This window comes from Mus caroli, chromosome 10, assembly GCF_900094665.2.
Source record: "Mus caroli chromosome 10, CAROLI_EIJ_v1.1, whole genome shotgun sequence".
Lineage (NCBI taxonomy): Eukaryota > Metazoa > Chordata > Mammalia > Rodentia > Muridae > Mus > Mus caroli.
Window position 1 is genome coordinate 110,538,478 of NC_034579.1, and position 19,392 is coordinate 110,557,869.

The 19,392-nt window shown below is 45.4% G+C and overlaps 1 protein-coding gene across 1 annotated transcript in view; it reads right to left on the bottom strand.

Annotated features, from left to right (window-relative positions):
- Positions 1 to 2,176: 2,176 nt before the first annotated feature.
- The window catches only part of Nup107 (nucleoporin 107), a 43,975-nt gene continuing 26,759 nt past the window's right edge, over positions 2,177 to 19,392 (bottom strand). Inside the window, exons 20-28 of the mRNA XM_021174024.2 lie at positions 18,966 to 19,004; positions 18,355 to 18,505; positions 16,270 to 16,382; positions 15,510 to 15,612; positions 12,698 to 12,858; positions 11,371 to 11,496; positions 10,753 to 10,866; positions 2,917 to 3,084; positions 2,177 to 2,531 (exon numbers count right to left, since the gene is read on the bottom strand). Coding sequence (XP_021029683.1) covers positions 2,424 to 2,531; positions 2,917 to 3,084; positions 10,753 to 10,866; positions 11,371 to 11,496; positions 12,698 to 12,858; positions 15,510 to 15,612; positions 16,270 to 16,382; positions 18,355 to 18,505; positions 18,966 to 19,004 — 1,083 coding nt within the window. The 3' untranslated portion in view covers positions 2,177 to 2,423. The remainder of the gene's footprint in view (positions 2,532 to 2,916; positions 3,085 to 10,752; positions 10,867 to 11,370; positions 11,497 to 12,697; positions 12,859 to 15,509; positions 15,613 to 16,269; positions 16,383 to 18,354; positions 18,506 to 18,965; positions 19,005 to 19,392) is intronic.

Genomic DNA, 19,392 nt, shown 5'->3' on the forward strand with positions numbered 1-19,392 from the left:
TAGCTTTTCCATTTTCTCTGTTGCTTGTTGTACTGGTTGGGTTTTTTTTTTTTTTTTTTTTTTTTTTTTGTCAACTTGACACAAGCTAGAGTCAATTTGGGAAGAGAGACCCACAATTAAGAAACTGCTGCCAGCAAGTCAGCCAGAAGATGAGCCCGTGGGACATTTTTTTCAAATGTTACTCTATGTGGGAGGGCTCAGCTTTCTGGAAAGTGCCATCTTTGGGTAGATGGTTCTGGGTTAAATCAAGCAGGCTGACCAAACCCTAGGAAGCAAGCTGCCAATAAGCAGTTACTGGAGGGCCTCTGCTTTAGTGCCTGCCCTTCTGCCCCTCAGTGATGGAATATTAACTAAAAGTATAAGGTAAAATAAGCCCTTTGCTCCCCAAGTTTCTACAGCAGGAGAAACCCTAGGGCACTGCTTGCTTAGCCTTACCAAGGACATTCCCTGTTTTCTTTTTTTTTTTTTTGGTTTTTCGAGAACAGGGCTTCTCTGTATAGCCCTGGCTGTCCTGGAACTCGCTCTGTAGACCAGGCTGGCCTCGAACTCAGAAATCCACCTGCCTCTGCCTCCCAAATGCTGGGATTAAAGGCGTGCACCACCATTTCCGGCTTCCCTGTTTTCAAAGCTCACCAGCTCTTACTGTTTGCTAGAAACAGTTCCATTGTCACCCTCCCCTGCTCCCTCAGTAAGAGCCTGGGAAGTGTTCTTGCTAGGTGTGGTGGAGTACAGTTTCAGTCCCAGTCCCAGGAGTGGGAGGGCAGAGGCCTGTGGATCTCTGCCAGTTCAAAAGAGTTCCATGAGTTCCAGGACGGCCAGGGCTGCATGGTCAGACCCTGCCTCAAAGGGGGAGGGGAGAGGGGGAAGAAAAAGAGAGGGAGAGAGAGGGATTGAAGAAGAGAGAGAAGTTTACCCTTCTTAGTTGAGTCTGTGTTTAAGATTATGGACTTGGGCTGAGATAACAAATTATGTTTTCCTCTCAGCTCCTCCCGCTTTGACACGTTAGGTAAATGCCCTCACCTGACTGCATTCGATCTGACATGAAGGCATACCATCCATCCCTAGTGGCTTGTCTGGGATAAAGTCGGAACCAGAGTTCCTTTTTTTTTTCAGAGTTCCTCTATTACCTACATGCATACTCAGTTCTGCTAGTTTTTTGAACACTATGTAATGCTTTTATCTTGGGAAAAAAAAAAAAGAAATATAATGGGACGTAAAGATTAGTATTAAAATCAATCCTCCGTCAGTTAGACTGTTCCTGTTTTACCACATTACTTCATTTGTGTAGACTTTAATGTTAAAGCTAAACTATTTCAACATAAAATGCAGATTTTTATGACTTTGAACCCTATCTTGGGTTGTAACTTGTAACTCCTAAGGACAAGGGGGTGTCGTTCCCTACACTGACAGAACTCCAGTGATCACACCTAAGAAAACTAATATTCATTCAGCTACGCTAATACATAACCTAGAAAGCTAGGATAAAAGATTTACACACCACATGTGTGTTCCGTGCGTCCACGTTAGTGCAGGAGGTCTTGCCAGAGGGCTCAGATCCGCTCTGCACACAGGGTTGTAAGTGACAGGATTTGCCGCCCATGTGGGTGCTAGGCAGATTTTTATTTTTCGGTGGATGTTTTGCCTGAATGTATGCCTGTTCATCCTGTGTGTGCCTGGTGCCCAGAAGCCAAAAGAGGGCCTTGGATCATTGAAACTGGAATCCAGATGGTTGTGAACCAGCTGTGTGCTGGGAAATGGACCCTGATGCAGTGCTCGGACCTGCCACACTATCGCTCCAGCTCTATCTTAAAACACTCTTGCTAGATTCGCCTTGAATTTAATATTCAGAAAAATACCAAATTTTATGACAAATGAGAAATTACCTAGATAGAAAAATGAATCTCTTCTTTATTCTCTACTCTTTTTTTTTTTTTTTTGGTTTTTCGAGACAGGGTTTCTCTGCATAGCCCTGGCTGTCCTGGAACTCACTTTGTAGACCAGGCTGGCCTCGAACTCAGAAATCCGCCTGCCTCTGCCTCCCGAGTGCTGGGATTAAAGGCGTGCGCCACCACCGCCCGGCTCTCTACTCTTTTTAAATTTTGATATGTCAGGAATTTATGACTATAGGAAACATATTTTACTTCCTTATTCTATTACATAAGAGAAAACTCATATCTATAGAACAAAAAATTTATTTTGTATAATTTATTTAAAAATACATAAGGAAATACTGATATAATACAAAATCCAAATGCCCAAATTTTACATTTTCCCCAAGAATGCCAAAGGAAAAACAAACAAGCAAACAAACAAACCAACAAACCAATAATTACAAATATGTATATTTGACCAAAACCAACCAACCAAGCAACTCAACCAAGCAAGCAAGCATCCTCCTGTCATGGGCATCAGAGAATGGTGAGTTATGACTGAATTTCATAGCCAAGCGGGTCGAGTCCCTGGTCTAGGAGCATTAGAGAGGACTCCCTTAACTTCTGCAGCAGTTTCCTTAGTTCTTCCTTAGAAAACACCTAACAGTTCAAAAGGAAAAGGAAAAAAAAAAAAAAAATTAAAGATGAGAACATCAACTTCTAAAAAGACCTAGTCAATCTTAAGAAGTTTCCTTGAAGATCTATCTATGTGGCTCAGAGACCTCACACTAGCTCATGGCAGGCTACTCACTCACTTATACTCCTATGTGCAGACACAGGCTACTCACTTATGCTCCTATGTGCAGACACAGGCTACTCACTTATGCTCCTATGTGCAGACAATTTTGAAAAACAGTACACTGAAGCAGGATCATTATTTTTAGAAAATGCAAGAAATAAAAAATGTAAACAGGTATTCACAAATATTATCATGCAAGCAAATGGAGCAGGTAAAAGTTGGAACTCCAAGTGGTCACAGACTCACCAGATAGAGCTTGTGGCGCTCAGAGGACACCATGTCGGCCAGCTGCAGGCACTCCTGGTACTGTCCGGTGCTGTGTAGTATGGTGTGAAGCAGGAAGCACAGCATGGGGAGACAGAGCTTTCTCAGTAAAACCATCTGATGAGTCCGCTCAGGGTCGTCCTCGGCGTCCTACAGACAGGCATCCAGTCACCATCTGAACAACTTTACGCTACACACCTTACAAACAGAGATGTCGACTACAGCCAGTGTGGCGGCTGGCACCTGCCATCCCAAACCGCAGCACTCAGGGAGCCCCGGCAGGAGAACAAGTGCAGGGTCAGGGCAAGGCCAGTCTGTACAGTGTGCTTGGCTGCTAGAAAGACCCTGCCTCAGAAACATTAAAAAAAAAAAAAAAAAAATCTAACAAAACCAACAAGTGAGTCAAGCTGGGAATCAACAGACTTAGCCGAGGACAAGTGAGAAACATGGGGGGGTGGGGTGGGGTAAAGCTGCATCTACGGTAGACATGCATACTTCTCATTATTACTATTAGCTAAGCAATCCAGTATGACAACTGTTTAGATAGCATGTGTACTAAAGTAGGTGTCTGTGATCTGAGAGACGCTTACAGCCCAGGATGTGCGAGGGACATATGAGACCACCACACAGCCCCTCTGATGTGATGAAAGGGAACCGTTTCGTCTCCATGAGGTCCTAGAATCAATGCCCCAGGCACGCTGAGGGGTGACCATGTAGTCAAAACCAGAACAGGAAAACACTAAATTTCCCTTTCCAAATCTTGCCTATATTTTAAAGTGTCTGGGTACGTGTTTGTAAGCCAGTGAGTGGGTACATCTGTGTATGGTGCACACGTGCGCACAAGTAGCAGAGAATCACCTTGGGTGTCACCCCCAGGCACAGCGTCGTTGGTCTCAGTTGAGACAGGCCACTCTTTGCTCTGGAGCTCACCAGCACCAGTGAGGCTGGCCTGACTGCCTTGCGACAAGCGCTGGGCTCCTGCTGCCTGTCCTGTCCCCCTCAGAGCTAGCACTGGAAGGAGAGCGTCTGGGCATCAGACCTAGGTCCTGGAGCTTGAAAGGCATCATTGACTGAGCCATTGCCCCAACCTCGCCATAGCATAGCTACTAGGGCCAATCATATTAGCTGGTCTATCAAACTAGAGGGTTTTTTTTTGTTTGTTTTGTTTTGTTTTTAAGTAAAATTTTAGGGCCAAAGCCATAAAGATGAAGAGACTATGTCAGAGGAGACAGTATGAAATACGATGCTGCCAAGGGTATTCCCAGTGCATCTAGAATCGTAAAAGTAAAAACAGACAAAAATCACCAGAAGTGTCTATTATCTGAGACCATAATCAGGCCAGCAAGGAGGGTCAAGCAGGGATGGCTGTTTAAGAATTTGTAAGCTTCTAGGAGAATTTTCTTTTTACAGTTAAAAAAAAAAAAAACAGAAAAATTAAAAACTGTGTGGACTTGAATGATGGTTAAGAGAAGAGAGACCGCCAGGTGTGGTGGCGCACGCCTTTAATCCCAGCACTCGGGAGGAAGAGGCAGGCGGATTTCTGAGTTCAAGGCCAGCCTGTGTCAGAAACCATCCCGTGAGAAATCGAGCCCTTCACAATCTCCCACCCTGACAGGAGCTGGTTATCACTCCCTCCTCCCTGTTCTCTTCCTGGCACCTGAGGCTGTAAAAACTGAATTATAGTCCCCTCTTCCCTATCTCTTCCTGAACTCCTATGACATACAAGGACATGAGTTACGCCTGAGCCCGGCCTGACACCCCAAGGCTGTTAAGGAGGATCTATGTTCCGCAGATAAGATGCAGAGTGCCCGCTGCCTGGCGCCTGACTTCCGCCCTCATGTCAGCAGATGCCCGCTTCTTTGTTCTTTGTAAAATTCCCCCTCGATCCCTCCCTATTCCCCTGCTATGTATGTTTTAAAATAAGGCACCTCATCATAATAAACGGAGACCTTGACAACTCTTTGCTTGGTCTTTGGCTTTTCTTCCCCTTCCTCCCATTTTCTTCCAGGTTTGCGGTTCCCCTTACACCCACGAATAACTGAATCCCGCAGGACGGGATAAGCCTGGTCTATAAAATGAGTTCCAGGACGGCCAGGGCTATACAGAGAAACCCTGTCTCGAACCCCCCCCCCCCCAAAAAAAAAAAAGAGAAGAGAGACCATGCTTTAGCTGTTAGGAGCACTGGAGGCTCTTCCAGAGGACCCTGGTTCGATTCCCAATACTCACAGGGTAGCTAACAACTTTAACTCCAGTGCCAGGGGATCTGATGCTCTCTTTTGGCCTCCACTGAGCACTGCATGCACACAGTGCACAGGCATACATGCTGGCAACACATTCATACACATGAGCACAGGAGACTAAACACAGAAACTAATTTTAGCAGGGACTGGTGGCGAACACCTTTAGTTCCAGCGATCTGGAGGCAGAGGGAGATGGATTTCTGAGTCAGAGGCCAGCCTAATCTACAGAGTGAGTTCTAGAACAGCCAGAAATACAGGGAAACCTTTCCTCAGAAGTGGGTGGGGAGGAAGGGGGAAGGGAGGGAATAAGAAGATGAAGAAGAGGAGGAGGAGGAGGAGGAAGACACACATACACACACAGATCCAGAAATCTGAAGACACTTTGCTACAGCAAAAACAGTGTCTCCAAATATGAATGGAATCTTCCTTCCTTCCTTCCTTTTTTGTTTTTTTGAGACAGGGTTTCTCTGTGTAGCCCTGACTGTCCTGGAACTCACTCTGTAGACCAGGCTGGCCTCGAACTCAGAAATCCGCCTGCCTCTGCCTCCCAAGTGCTGGGATTAAAGGCATGTGCCACCACGCCCGGCTGTCTGTCTTTCTTAAATTTTATTTATTATATGTAAGTACACTGTAGCTGTCTTCAGACACTCCAGAAGAGGGCGTCAGATCTCATTACGGATGGTTGTGAGCCACCATATGGTTGCTGGGGTTTGAACTCAGGACCTTTGGAAGAGCAGTCAGTGCTCTTAAATGCTGAGCCATCTCTCCAGCCCAGAATGGAATCTTTCTAACAAATTAATTATCTGGACAGTAAAATGCAGAAGAAAAAAAACCCCAGTAGCCTTTTTATGCCCATTGTATTTTCTTATAACAAGTTAGAAAACCAAAGTCATCAAAATCTTTTTTTTTTTTTTTTTTTTCCGAGACAGGGTTTCTCTGTGTCTCCCTAACTGTCCTGGAACTCACTTTGTAGACCAGGCTGGCCTCCAACTCAGAAATCCGCCCGCCTCTGCCTCCTGAGCGCTGGGATTAAAGGTGTGCGCCACCACACCCGGCTCATCAAAATCATTTTTAAAAGGTATCCAAACACATTAAACTTCCGAAAATAATCTGTAAAACAAGAAGGGAGGAGTCAGAGCGATGGCTTAGAGGCAGAGAGCACATACTGTTGTTAGAGAGAACCTGCCATGGGGGCTCATACCATGGGGGCTCCTGAGCACTCCAGCCCCAGGAATCTGATGCTCTCCCCTTGCCTCACCTCCACAGACAACTGCACTCAAACGCACACAGCACATCAGAAACAGGGACACACACACAAATAATTGTTTTTAAGGAAGCGCTGGGAACTACCTCGGTCTGGAGAGCTCCTACTACCGCTTAATCTCTAGCAGCAGGGGAAGACCCTTAGGACGGAGACCTTTAGCAGAGCTCCCAGTGCAGGGTGGAACTGAACAGCAGCAGCAACAAGTGAGCAAGCTAACAGTAGCTGCTCCTTTGAGAAGCCTCATAAATGAATATAAGACAGGCACAGTGTAATGGCTGACACAGCCCCACCCCAAAGGCAGAGGGGGCAAGAGGGTTGTGGTATCATGGCCTGACTTGGCTGCACAGACTCGGGAGCTGGGGCGGGGAAGAAGAGTTCTCTTTCCGTGTTGAGGCTGTTCAACTACATTAGAAGCATTTCTGCAGGGCAGACGCTGATTCTAGCAGTGACAGCCTACCCAGGCAAGGCTTCCTCAAGGAAGGACGACTGCCTGTTACCTGCTAATACTGTGCTGAGGTATAAATGCAGAAGACCAAGGTTAAATGCATAACTTTACAATGAAAACACTTCTGTTTTCTTAAGATAAGGCACTAACTTCAGAGGCAGAGCTAACATGTAATATAAACACCGTAAGACCTTATTATTCAGCTTGGGGACTCCTACATGGAAGACAGTCTTTCCCTGTGCACAGTGCCTCTGGCGCATTCCGCCTCTAAGCAGCAGTAGGCTCCTTAATCTCATCTCACAGCTCAGCCCAAGAGGGACAAGGTCACTCAAGGTTACTTTGAAGTTACTGTGGTGGAATCATGCCAGCGTCTCATGCCAGGGATGTGGATAGCACACAAGGACAGCTGGCCAAGCCGGTGGTAGAGCTGACGTCATCGTGTGCACATGACATGGAATCTGCCTGTGTGAGGGAAGGGTGCAGCTGTCTAACGCCTCCGTCCGTCACTAATGTGCCAACAGGAGTCCTCCAAGCTTCCTAATATCTAAGAGCCGTGCACTAAACTGAGTACATTTACTGCTTGACCTCCGAACCATTTCCTTTTGGATTAGTTCTGAGGAAGTAAAGAAGACTAGATAATTTTTATTTATTTATATTTTTAAAGATGTACTTTTGTGTGTGTGTGCCCCTCATGTGTACTGCTGCCTGAGGAAGATACAAAGGGAGCCAGATCCCCGGAGCTGGAGCTGCAGGTGGCTGCCCCGCCCGACATGAGTGTGGAGGTCCAGGATCGGATCTTCTGGAAGGGCAATGCCTTTAACAGCTGAGCCACCCCTCAGGATTTGTAAAATACTTGATCATTCCTTGCTTTACAGCTCTTGAGATTCTGGACTATTTTATGGCTTTTATTATCTAGTCTAAAATTAATTATTAAAATAAAAATATTTTCATATAAGTATGATCCTCAGACTTTGGTATTTGCAGCATTTACATTTTACTTCCCTAGCTCCAGCATGAATCAGAAGAGAAAGGTGTGGCCTAAGGAACCCACTGAACATGTAGAATTGTGCTGAGAAGTTTTATTATTAACTTTAGAATTAAGAAGTTGACTCTGACCAGTTGGTGGTGGCGCCTGCACACCTTTAATTCTAACACTCGGGAGGCAGAGGCAGGTGGATCTCTGAGTTTGAGGCCAGCCTGGTCTACAGAAAGAGTTCTAGAACAGCCAGGGCTGCACAGAGAAACCCTGACTCAAAAAACAAACAAAACAAAACAAGATGGAGCAGTGGACTCTGGAATAGTCCTGTGGCTTGTGCTTGCCTAGCATGTGTACGTCCTGTGTTCAATCCCCAGTACCACAAACAAAACCCAAAAGAGCCCAGAAGTGGACTCTAAACAGTTATCAGCAGCAGCACTCAGAGGCCGTAGGCCCTGTTAATATTCACTTCTTGTCAGAAAAGCGAAGCTAAAGAGGTAGAAAAATGTAGTAATTTATTAAAGAGAAGGCAATAGATATGCTGTGGAGGGTAGCAGAGGAAAAGCCGCCGGTGCACATGACCTGCGGAACAGAGCAATGTTGAGAACGACGTAGCAGCTGCCCCACAGGCAGGATTCCTAGTTCTCTTTAGGGATCAGTCTGCAGGAGCAACCGAGTAACCATTCTGTCCCATCGCACAGTCAGGCCTTGCAGTTTGAGTGTGAAACATCCCCTTAGGTTCCGTGTGTTTCAGTATTGGTCCCCAGCGGGGAGACCTGCTGAGGAATGCTCTGGAACCTCAGAATATAGGAAGTGGAGGCTTGCTGAAGCATAAGAGGGTGGGTGAGAGCTATAGCCTGACCACACTTCCTTCCTAACTGCAGACACACCAGCTGCCTCTCATCCTGCTGTCAAAAGCTGCAAGCCCAAGCAAGCCCATCCTCTCCGAAGCTGTCTCTTCTCAGGTTTTTGGGCGCACACTAGATACGGTTAGAGCAAAGGCAGAAGAGGAAGTACTCAGTTTCCCTGAAACGAGACGGGGATGCAGTATCTGCAGATAGTCCTGGGGTCTAAGGGAACACAGCAACCTGACAATGGGGATTGCAGTGAGCAAGAAGGATCAGGATGAGAGGAGGGATGAGTGAGGAGAATGTATCATTTTCTCATACAGTTAACGAAATGGCAAACTGTAACAAGAGGAGATGAGAGGCAGAGCAGAGAGACAATGGGGAAGCCACAGCCTGGGCCCCAGCACTTCCCCCACTGAGCTCTGGACCCCACGGCTGTCTGTGTCTCCCCTCCCCACTCAGCAGTTCTGCTATTTGCTCAAGACTCCCAGGCGTCCTGTCCAGATCCTTTCCAGACAGAAGCAACCTTGCCTCTCCTTTACTGATGTGCTGTGGGTCCAACCCAGGGTCCCATGCACGCCAAGCTTGTGCTGCCAATGTGCTACCACAGCCCAAGTGATCTCCTCATCTGAACTTGAAATATAACTCAACTGTGATTTCCTTCTGACGTTTACATCTCTTGGAGGAAAAGGGACAGCTGAGGCCCTGACTCCTGAGCCTCCTGTCTCGGTCCCCCAAATGCTGGGGTTTCAGGCATGTGCCGTCACCCCTGGTTTATGCCATTTAATACTTCTACAGCCCACTCTTAATTCAGAAGTGGAAGCCTGTATTTAAGAAGGATGTGCTGAGATGTGTTCATGGGCAGCTGAGGAGAGGGTACCACAGCTTACAGTGCCTTACGGTGCCAGACCGAGCTGTTTCTAAGTCAAGTTAAATATACACTAGTAAGGATGTAGGCTAGGGCGGCTAGAGAGGGCTCAGTGGATAACAGCACTTGCTGCTCCTGCAGAGGATCTGGGTTCAGTTCTAAGCACCCACATGGTGGCTGACAATGATCCCTCAGTCTAGTTCCACAAGATCTGTTCCCCTTCTGACCTCTGCAGAGACTATGCACATATGTGGTACATATACAAATGTGTAGGCAAGTGTTTGTATACAATAAAATAAGTATATCTAATAAAAATTTAAAAAAATACTTAAGACTTGGGTTAGGTGGCATTTATTTGTAAACCAGCAGTCAGAAGGATTTCAAGTCAGGGCAGTCTGGCACATGGTGAGTTCAAGACCTGCTTGTACTATATAATAAGACCCTAACTCAAAAACGAGGTGACTGAATGAATAAATAATACCATTATTCTAATAGTCTAGAAATTTTAAAATTAGACTTTAGTTAACTGTGAACATACTGAATATGAATAGTTTACTAAAGAATGAAATACTTAGGGCTGGAGAGATGGCTCAGCAGTTAAGAACACTGACTGCTCTTCCAGAGGTCCCGAGTTCAATTCCTAGCACCTACATGGTGGCTCACAACCACCATGCAGATGTTCTTATTTAGAAAAGGAACACTAGAAGGGATCTTTCTTGCTGTTGTTGGTTTATTACTTTATTAAAAAAGGGGACTGGAGAGATAGCTCAGTGGTCACAAATATTTCCTGCCCTTCCAAAGGCCGAGTTGGTTTCCCAGCACTCACATGGCTGCCCATAACCGTTTCTAACTCTACTTGTAGGGATCCAATCCTCTTTTCTGCCTCCGTGGGCACCAGACATACATGTAGGCAGACCATTTATACACATAAAGTAGCTAATAATAACACACGTAAGAAGCTTATTTGTGTGTGCAGCTTACACACACTTGTGCTGGCACCCGTACGTGGGTCTGCCGTGGAGGGCAGAGGACATTTGCAGAAGTCGGTTCTCTCCTCCACTTGAACCTTAGGACTTGACCTCATGCTGCCAGGTTTGGTGGCAAATGCCCTTGCTAGCTGAACCATCACAGTGGCTTGTTAATATTTTGAAAGCAATAAACGAAACACACAGCTCACCTCTCTGACATCCACCATCCATCCTCCATCAACGAACAACAAGACGTTGTACATTTTCTCCTTCACATCGGCAGTTAGGGCATCCAAATGTCCTTTCCAAATATTATGATCCATCTGCAGAACAAACACAAGCCAGACATAACGAACCAAATCAATACATGACACATGTTTAGAATATAGACAAACCATCATTCTTATGCGCTGACTCAGCCAACCATATATATAAAGAAAAACTATTAACAAAGAGGAGATAAAAGGAATGCTAACATGTTTATTTTGTAAATGCCTACTATTGTCTAAAAGCTTGCTTGCTTGCTTTCTCTTATTCTGGTTTTCTGAGTCAGGGTCTCACAGATGTAGCTCTGGCTGGCCTGGGATTCGGGATATAGAACAGGCTGGCCTTGAACTCACAGAGATCAGCCTGACTCTGGAGACATGAGCCACCATGCCCAGCAGCATTTCTCAACATAAGTCAGCCACGGAAAAGCCAGCACGATTCAAAGCAGGATGTGTAACATGGATATCTCATCCCAATCAGAACATAAAAGCTCAAAACCGACCTACACACACACACACTAAAGATTAAACAGGCTCATCTCAGACTCACATTTAACTTACCTCGTATTTCTTTTCTCTGTGTTCATAAGCCACTTTCTCTGTAAAAGTTGCTTGAGATAGTAATGTAGGTTTCTGTGGAGCCGAATTCATATGTTTAAACCATTCGTTGAAGGTTTCATGGGCTTCCTAAAATGTAAAGTGAAACAAGACGAAAATCATGATTTTACATTTTGCTTTTCTCAGACAGGGTTATTCTCTAGACCACGCTGGTCTGGAACTCACCATGAAGCCCAGACTAGCCTCAGATTTGTGGCAATTCTCCTGTCGGATGTTGGAGATTATAGAATGCTTTCACTTTTATTGCTCAAAAGTTGTAGATCTTAGAAATAATTCTCCCTCAAAAATCACGAATAAGCAAATGTTCTACACAGTGACAAATGTCGGCAAAGTATCTTGTGTTGTTCTCAGCATCAACATGGCATTCATGGGTCCTGACTCCAGTCACTCTGAGGCCTGTGTGTTCTCTTCTCTTCTTGATTAGCATATTGGCTTTTATAGCCAAAGACAGACTCTGTCCTCAAACTTGGCCTGTCTACTTGGTCCCCAGCAGTCACGAATGTGCTGAGTGAACTTTGACTGCGAATGCCATTACTTTTACTCTAATACATATAGAGCACCTTGCCTTTGTAAGTCTCTGACAAAACCAAAAGCACTGTGGTTGACATGGACACAGTTGTAAGAAAGTAGCTGCATGGGCTGGAGAGATGGCTCAGCGGTTAAGAGCACTGTCTGCTCTTCCAGAGGTCCTGAGTTCAATTCCCAGCAATCACATGGTGGCTCACAACCATCTGTAATGGGATCCAATGCCCTCTTCTGGTGTGTCTGAAGAAAGCAATGGTGAACTTATATACATAAAATAAATAAATCATTTAAACAAACAAACAAAAAAGTGGCTGCAGGTGGCACACACCATTTCATATGGTCAGCGATCGACACATTCACGACAATGACAACAAGGCCATGGCCATGCCATGCCATCACCCCCATGAGTGAGGCAGCACTGACTTTAAAGGGGACCTCAGCTGGGTCTATCACCACCTCTGGAAAAAGTTCCAACTCCCAAGGGCTCCCAAGGGAGATGGCTCAGCGGTTTAAAGCACTTGCCGCACTTCCTGAGGTCCTGAGTTCGGTTCCCAGCACCCATGTCAAGCAGCTCACAACTGTCTGAGTCCAGCTCCAGGGGACTGGATGCCTCTGGCCTGCACTCATGTTCACAGACACACTTGCAGACATATACACTGCTACACAACTAAAAATAAAAAACTCTAGAATTCACTTCAAGAGAGGCTCAGGAACATCACAAAGACTGGTTTCTTTTCAGGCTCACCAGATAGGCTCTGATACACAAATGCTCTCGGATGGCGTTATCATCCTCGGCAGGAAGAGGGCTCTCCATGCCTTGCTCCTCCCACTGATTATAGATCTCTGCGATGGAATCCTGAGGAATTTTCACAAACACTTCTTTTGCAGCTTCATGTTTCTTTAATGCTGTGAAAAAATTCAATATATATAAACTTCTGCATACTGGTTGGTTTCTGTTTGTTCTAGGGTCTCTCTACAGAGTCCTGGTTGGACTTGAACTCTCCCTAGTGCTGGGATTAAAGGTGTGCACCTCCACACCTAGTCTTCTGCTCTGGCTGCTGTTTTTTTTTTTTTTGGTTTTTTTCGAGACAGGGTTTCTCTGTGTAGCCCTGGCTGTCCTGGAACTCACTCTGTAGACCAGGCTGGCCTCAAACTCAGAAATCCACCTGCCTCTGCCTCTGCCTCCCAAGTGCTGGGATTAAAGGCATGCGCCACCACGCCTGGCTCTCTGGCTGCTTCTTACAGCATCAAATCACTAATTCTATTTCAGTTCAGCGACCTCTTCAAACGTCCTGGCGATCTTTCTACTTAATGGGCTGGCTCTTTCCTAACTCAGTGTGACAGGGACACAAAAGCAGTCATTTTTTGCTTTATGTCTTCATGAAAGAAATTATAGGCTGAGAGCTAATGCTATCATTTATAACACTATAGTTTTATAATTTGTAATAATTTGCCATTACTATAATGGAAACTCAAACTTACTATTAAATAAGTTTGGTTTCATAACACAAAGCCTGACAGAGAAACTGGTTCTCTCCCCTTTGGAGGAAACATCAAAAACAGAAAGGAGTAGGGAGGAGGTGGCATTCTGTCTGAGAAGCTGGCTATGGCAGGCAACTGACTAGAAACTGCGTCTTCTCACAGACACACGGCCTGTGTCTTCTCAAGGCTGAGCTTGTGACATGACAAAGCCAGAACTTTCCTAGAACATCTTTTAGGAACAGAATCAGAGCAAATTTTATTCTGCTTATAGATCCAGTCAAACAGCTTCTGAGCTACACAACTTAAGTTCAAGTCTACCTGGTAACTAACTGTGTTTGGAGAAGCACATGAACTGTGGTCTCTCAGAAGTTATCTGTGCCAAACTTGAAGGCTTTCTTGGCTGAAGGAACCGTTTTACAGTGAGTGTAAACCAGGGCCTGCAACTCTCAGATTGCAAACCAAGTCCGAGTGTCCTAACTTCATCATCTCTGCTCTGTGATAAAAAGCGACAAAGGGAAGACAGGGTCTCCTTTAGCTCAGCTCCAGGTTACAATCCACACAACAACAGAAAGTCAAGGCAGCAAACCCTCCCAACAGTCACACTGTACCCAAGGTCAGGAGCAGAGGCTGCAGCACGCTCTCTGGCCCCAGCTCCATTTCTCTACTGTACTACAGGTCAGGAAGCCCCGCCTAGGGAACAGGGGCTGCTTATAAGAGCCGAGCTATGTAAATGCTTCTTGGTCTCTGAAGGATTACATTTGTTCTCTCAGTTCCTGTTTCTAGGTTGTCACCAAATTTGGTGTCATTGTTTATAAGATGAAGCTTTGTGAAGCTTTATGTTAGGGCATTACTAAAGAATGGACTCCTTAATTGTTCATAAAGGAGATTCCCTCTGAAACGGTGAATGGCACAAGGAAACCATTATAAAGTGTATGTGGCTAGGACTCCTGCAGAGCTTGCTCAGGAGTCTGTGCTAGCACCTGAAGTCCAATGCAATACCCTTTTGCCTGGGGTCTCTCGGCCTTTTACCTGCGCATGCAGTGTGGTCCCTTGGTACCTGTTTCTGTCTGGACATATACATAGCAGGTTTTGCTAAAGAACTACTGACTTGGGGCTGTGAAGTGGCTCAGCGGCTGGGAGCCCTGGCTGCTTCTCTAAAGGATCCAGCTTCAATTCTCAGCACCCACAGGGCAGCTCACAACTGTCTGTAACTGCAGTTTCAACAAAGCATGCAGGCAAAGACTCGTACACATAAAATAAAATCATTAAAAAAAAAAAAAGACTTATTGACTTGAGACCAAGGCGACCTGTGCTCTGTAAGTCGAGGAGCTAGCTGAGGGGATGTGTCAGTTGGTAAAGGTACTCACTGCAAAGCCCAAATCCCAGTAATCATCACTGGGGCCAACCTGGAGGACAGAGAAGCTGTAAGCCGGGCTAAGGATATGTAAGTAAGCTGTTCTCTGAACTCCCATAGCACACGCACACTCCCCAACTCAAAACAGTATGTAAATGAAGAACAAGCACCCGCCACTGTGATGGATGGAGGTCAAACCTGGACTTGAATCTCACGGACTGAACATACTGGGGACGCTCAGCACACGCCCGTAATTATCATCAGCCTGTTCAGTGTTTACTCAGTTATTTTCTATCAGTGTGTACGAGTGTTCTGCCTGCATGTTTGTATGCGCACCAGGTATGTACCTGGTCCTCACAGGGGCCAGAAGATCCCCTGGAACTGGAGTTGTAAGCTGCTGTGTGGGTGCTGGGAACTGAACTTGGTTCCTGTATAAGAGCAGCAAACTCTCTTAATTGTGAGCCATCTCCTCCGTCCCAGTAAATAGTCATTGAAGGAACAGATGACCATTCTAAAGTCAACTCAGACGGTTTCTCTGTGGATCGATGGATCAGATAGAGCACAGGGGGAGGCAACTGACTGCCCAAGATCAGCTGGTCCTGAGGGGAGCTTACAGTTCTTACCAACTTCCTACCTTCCATTCATTCACATAAGTGAAAAGTTCTGCAAAAACAAAAGTTTGGCGCGTGAGGATCAGATCAGAAGCTGTGAGAGGACCCACCTAAGAACTTCCTCATGATGGCGTTGCCTTGCCTCAGGGCTTCCGCTCTCTGTGCCGGGTCAAACACGAGCCAGTCGATCACATCAATCTTCAGGCGGTCCTCCTAGTCAGTGAAAGACCACAAAATCCCTTTCTCTTCAAATGAGTGGATCTCATGACGCACTCTAATGGAAACCGTTCCCCACACTATAGGCAGTTATGAGACGCCTCAGTCTGCTCTACTCAGCAGTTCTCTACTGAACGACAGAAAACCTCACTGTGCTGTGAATCTGTAACTAGTGACTGTTTGTCCCACCAACCTAACTCATCTGCTCTGGGATGCAGGAAACACTCGGCAAGCACTCCAGCATAGAGCCACACTTGAAGCCTTCCGTAACAGAACCTAAAACTGTTGCCACTTTTTGTCATTTAAAAGACATTGAGGGTGGAGAGATGGCTCAGTAGTTAGGAGCACTGGCTGCTCTTCCAGAGGTCACGGGTTTGATTCCCAGAATCCACACGGTGACTCACAACTGTCTGTAACTCTAGTTCCAAGGGATCCAGTGCCCTCTCTGGCCTCCTTGGGTACCAACCATGCATAAAGTGCACAGACATATATGCATGTAACACACAAACGCACATAAACACATTACAAACATGTAAAGGCCTTATGTTCTATAAAAAGGCAGACAGAAGGCAGTGTAAAAGGGAAGACGTTCATAAGGAACAAGACGACAGACTCATGCGTTTCATTAAACTCTCATTCCCCTCGTCACATTACCTCAGTAGTGCCAGTGTCTAGGGATGGAGCCAGGTCATGGTGACTAAATTCACCATTATCTTTCTTGCAAATATTCTCAACTACAGTTTTCGTTATCGTCGCAACATCCAAGTCTAAGGGATTTGGAATAGTAAAAACAGAGTAGTTATTAATGCGAATACTCTTTGAACAGCTACAATAGTTAGTAAATTTGGAGTGATTCTTTTTCATATTTTTGGCACTGATGATTGAACCAAGCTTTATAGATGTTGGATAAGTATTCTGCCACTGAGCTATGTCCCCAGCCCTAAAACAATATATATTACACAGTGCCAGTGAGATGGCTCAGCAAGTGACGTGGCTTGCCACTAAGTCAGGTGACTGGAGTTCAATTCCCAGGACCCACGTGGTCATCAGGACCCATTACTGCTGTGGGCTATTTTCTGATCTCCACATGTGGACCATGGAACTTGAACATGTGTACTGCTAAAAATTTATTTTAAATGTAATATATATTTAAAAAACACGACAGAAAATATCATAATTTAAGAACATTCTAGACTGGGTGCGATGATCCTGCCTATAATCCTAGCACTTGGTAGGTGAGGAAGGACCACTGAGCCTGAGGCTAGCCCGGGCCAGTTCCAGGGTAGGTGAGGAAGGACCACTGAGCCTGAGGCTAGCCCGGGCCAGTTCCAGGGTAGGTGAGGAAGGACCACTGAACCTGAGGCTAGCCCGGGCCAGTTCCAGGCCAACTTAGGCTATAGAGTAAGACCTTCTCTCTAAAAAACAAAAGCAAAAATGTAAGCAAAATATTTACACAAGTAAAAAAGTTTTTTTCTTTTTTCTTTTTTCTTTTTTGTTTTTCGAGACAAGGTTTCTCTGTGCAGCCCTGGCTGTCCTGGAACTCACTCTGTAGACCAGGCTGGCCTCGAACTCAGAAATCCACCTGCCTCTGCCTCCTGAGTGCTGGGATTAAAGGCGTGCGCCACCACGCCCAGCTGTAAAAGTTATTTTCATTTTCTAAAAGAATTTCACTGAGATTTTTACTCCTGTTTTCCCCCTCAGATAAGACTTACTATAAGACAAATATGCCAAACCCAAAGTGAAAGCCTGCCCACAAAGGCCAACCGGGGAACCGAGAAGATAGCTAAGCGGGTAGAGCCTGTGTCGCATAATCGAGAGGACCCGAGTTCAAATTTCCAATGTGATGGACTGAAAAGCTGGATGCTGTAGCCTGGGTGTGGAACACAACTTCTGTGGGGAGATGGAGGCAGAGGGAGGAGAATCCCCAGAAGCCCCCGGGCCAGCCAGCATGTCCCAGGCGCAGGAAACAACAGAGACCCCACTTCAAAGCTCAGTGGAAGATGGGACCAACGTCAGAGGCCACCCTGACCTTCACACCACGCTGTGGCGTGCGCAGCTATGCCTGAGCAGATTCTCCTTCCCTTTCTTTAAGGCACAAATGTAACCTTTTCATGGGAATAGATATAGGGGATAAATATGATAAAAGTACCTATAAGTATTCATTTGAAAAACAATATAGCAAAACTCATTATTTTATGTAATATACACATAAAAGGAAATAATAGCTAAAATTCATTTTTTTATTCTTTTTTTTATTAGATATTTTCTTCATTTACATTTCAAGTGCTATCCCAAAATTTCCCTATACCACCCCCCTGCCCTGCTCCCCTACCCACCCACTCCCACTTCTTGGCCCTGGCGTTCCCCTGTACTGAGGCATATAAAGTTTGCAAGATAAAGGGGCCTCTCTTCCCAATGATGGCCGACTAGGCCATTTTCTGCTACATATGCAGCTAGAGACACGAGCTCTGGGGGTACTGGTTAGTTCATACTGTTGTCCCACCTATAGGGTTGCAGACCCCTTCAGCTCCTTGGGTGCTTTCTCTAGCTTCTCCTTTGGGGGCCCTGTGTTCCATCTAATAGATGACTGTGAGCATCCACTTCTGTATTTGTCAGGCACTGGCATAGACTCATACGAGACAGCTATATCAGGATCCCTTTAGCAAAATCTTGCTTGCATATATAGCTAAAATTCTTTTTCTTTTTCTTTTTTTATAGCTAAAATTCTTAATTACTTACCTGCTTCCTTAGCCAGCTCTAGGCACTGGTGCCGCTGCTCAAATTCCGTAACACCTTCCAAAAATAAGGCATACTGGGCCACGGCGAGGTCTTGAGGCAGATGACAGGTATAGAACGCTATGAGGCTTGTGTGCTTCTCACTTATTAACAGCTACGGAACACAAAAATCACAGTACATCAAATAAATTAGCAGTGTTTTGAGAAAACTGTGCTTCCGAACTGCATATATATTTAGGAAAGACTCAGATATGTGCTTCAGATCATAATACTTTTCTAGAAATGTATTTAGAAAGATTCACAGATCTCTATGGAGTCCAGTGGCTTCCAGAGTCCACAGTATTAAAACAGCATCATTGGGGCTGGAGAGAGACTGAGGTTGGGAGCACTTGTTGCCCTTTGAAAGGACCCAGGACCCAGGACTGGCCCCCAGTACCCACATGATGGTCCACAATCGGTCATTACTCCAGTGTTCTCTTGTGAGCATACACAAACAAACTGTTCATACACACATGTAGGCATAATACTTATAAAATAAAAATACATGTTAAAAAAACAGTACATTTTGATTTTTTTCATTAAAAAAAATCAAGTTGTAGATTCTAAAAGCTTACCTGTATATATGTCTTTAGAACTTCAATGGAAACTTCTTCCTTCATAGAAAAAATACACAATCCAGTTACTAACTTCACCACTTATAGGTACAATAATAATACAATTTCTAATACAAGTTTTACTTGTAAGCGCATGAAGAACTGTACTGCTTACACTGAGTGGTAACCACCCAGGCTAACTGCTATGAAGCTCGTGCTCTGCTGCAGTTCATGTCACGCAACCAACCAACCAGCCAGCGGCTCTTTATAAACACCTGAGTACTGTGTATGCAACCTGTGGGGTCAAGCTCTCTCCATCCATTATGCAGGTTCCAGCCACTGAACAAGCTGTGAGGCTCGGTGGCAAACATTCTTCACCCGCTAAGAGGTCAATGGTCTCTCAGCATGTCTCCTTGTGGGTAGATCCTGCTTGTTTTATGGGGAAAGG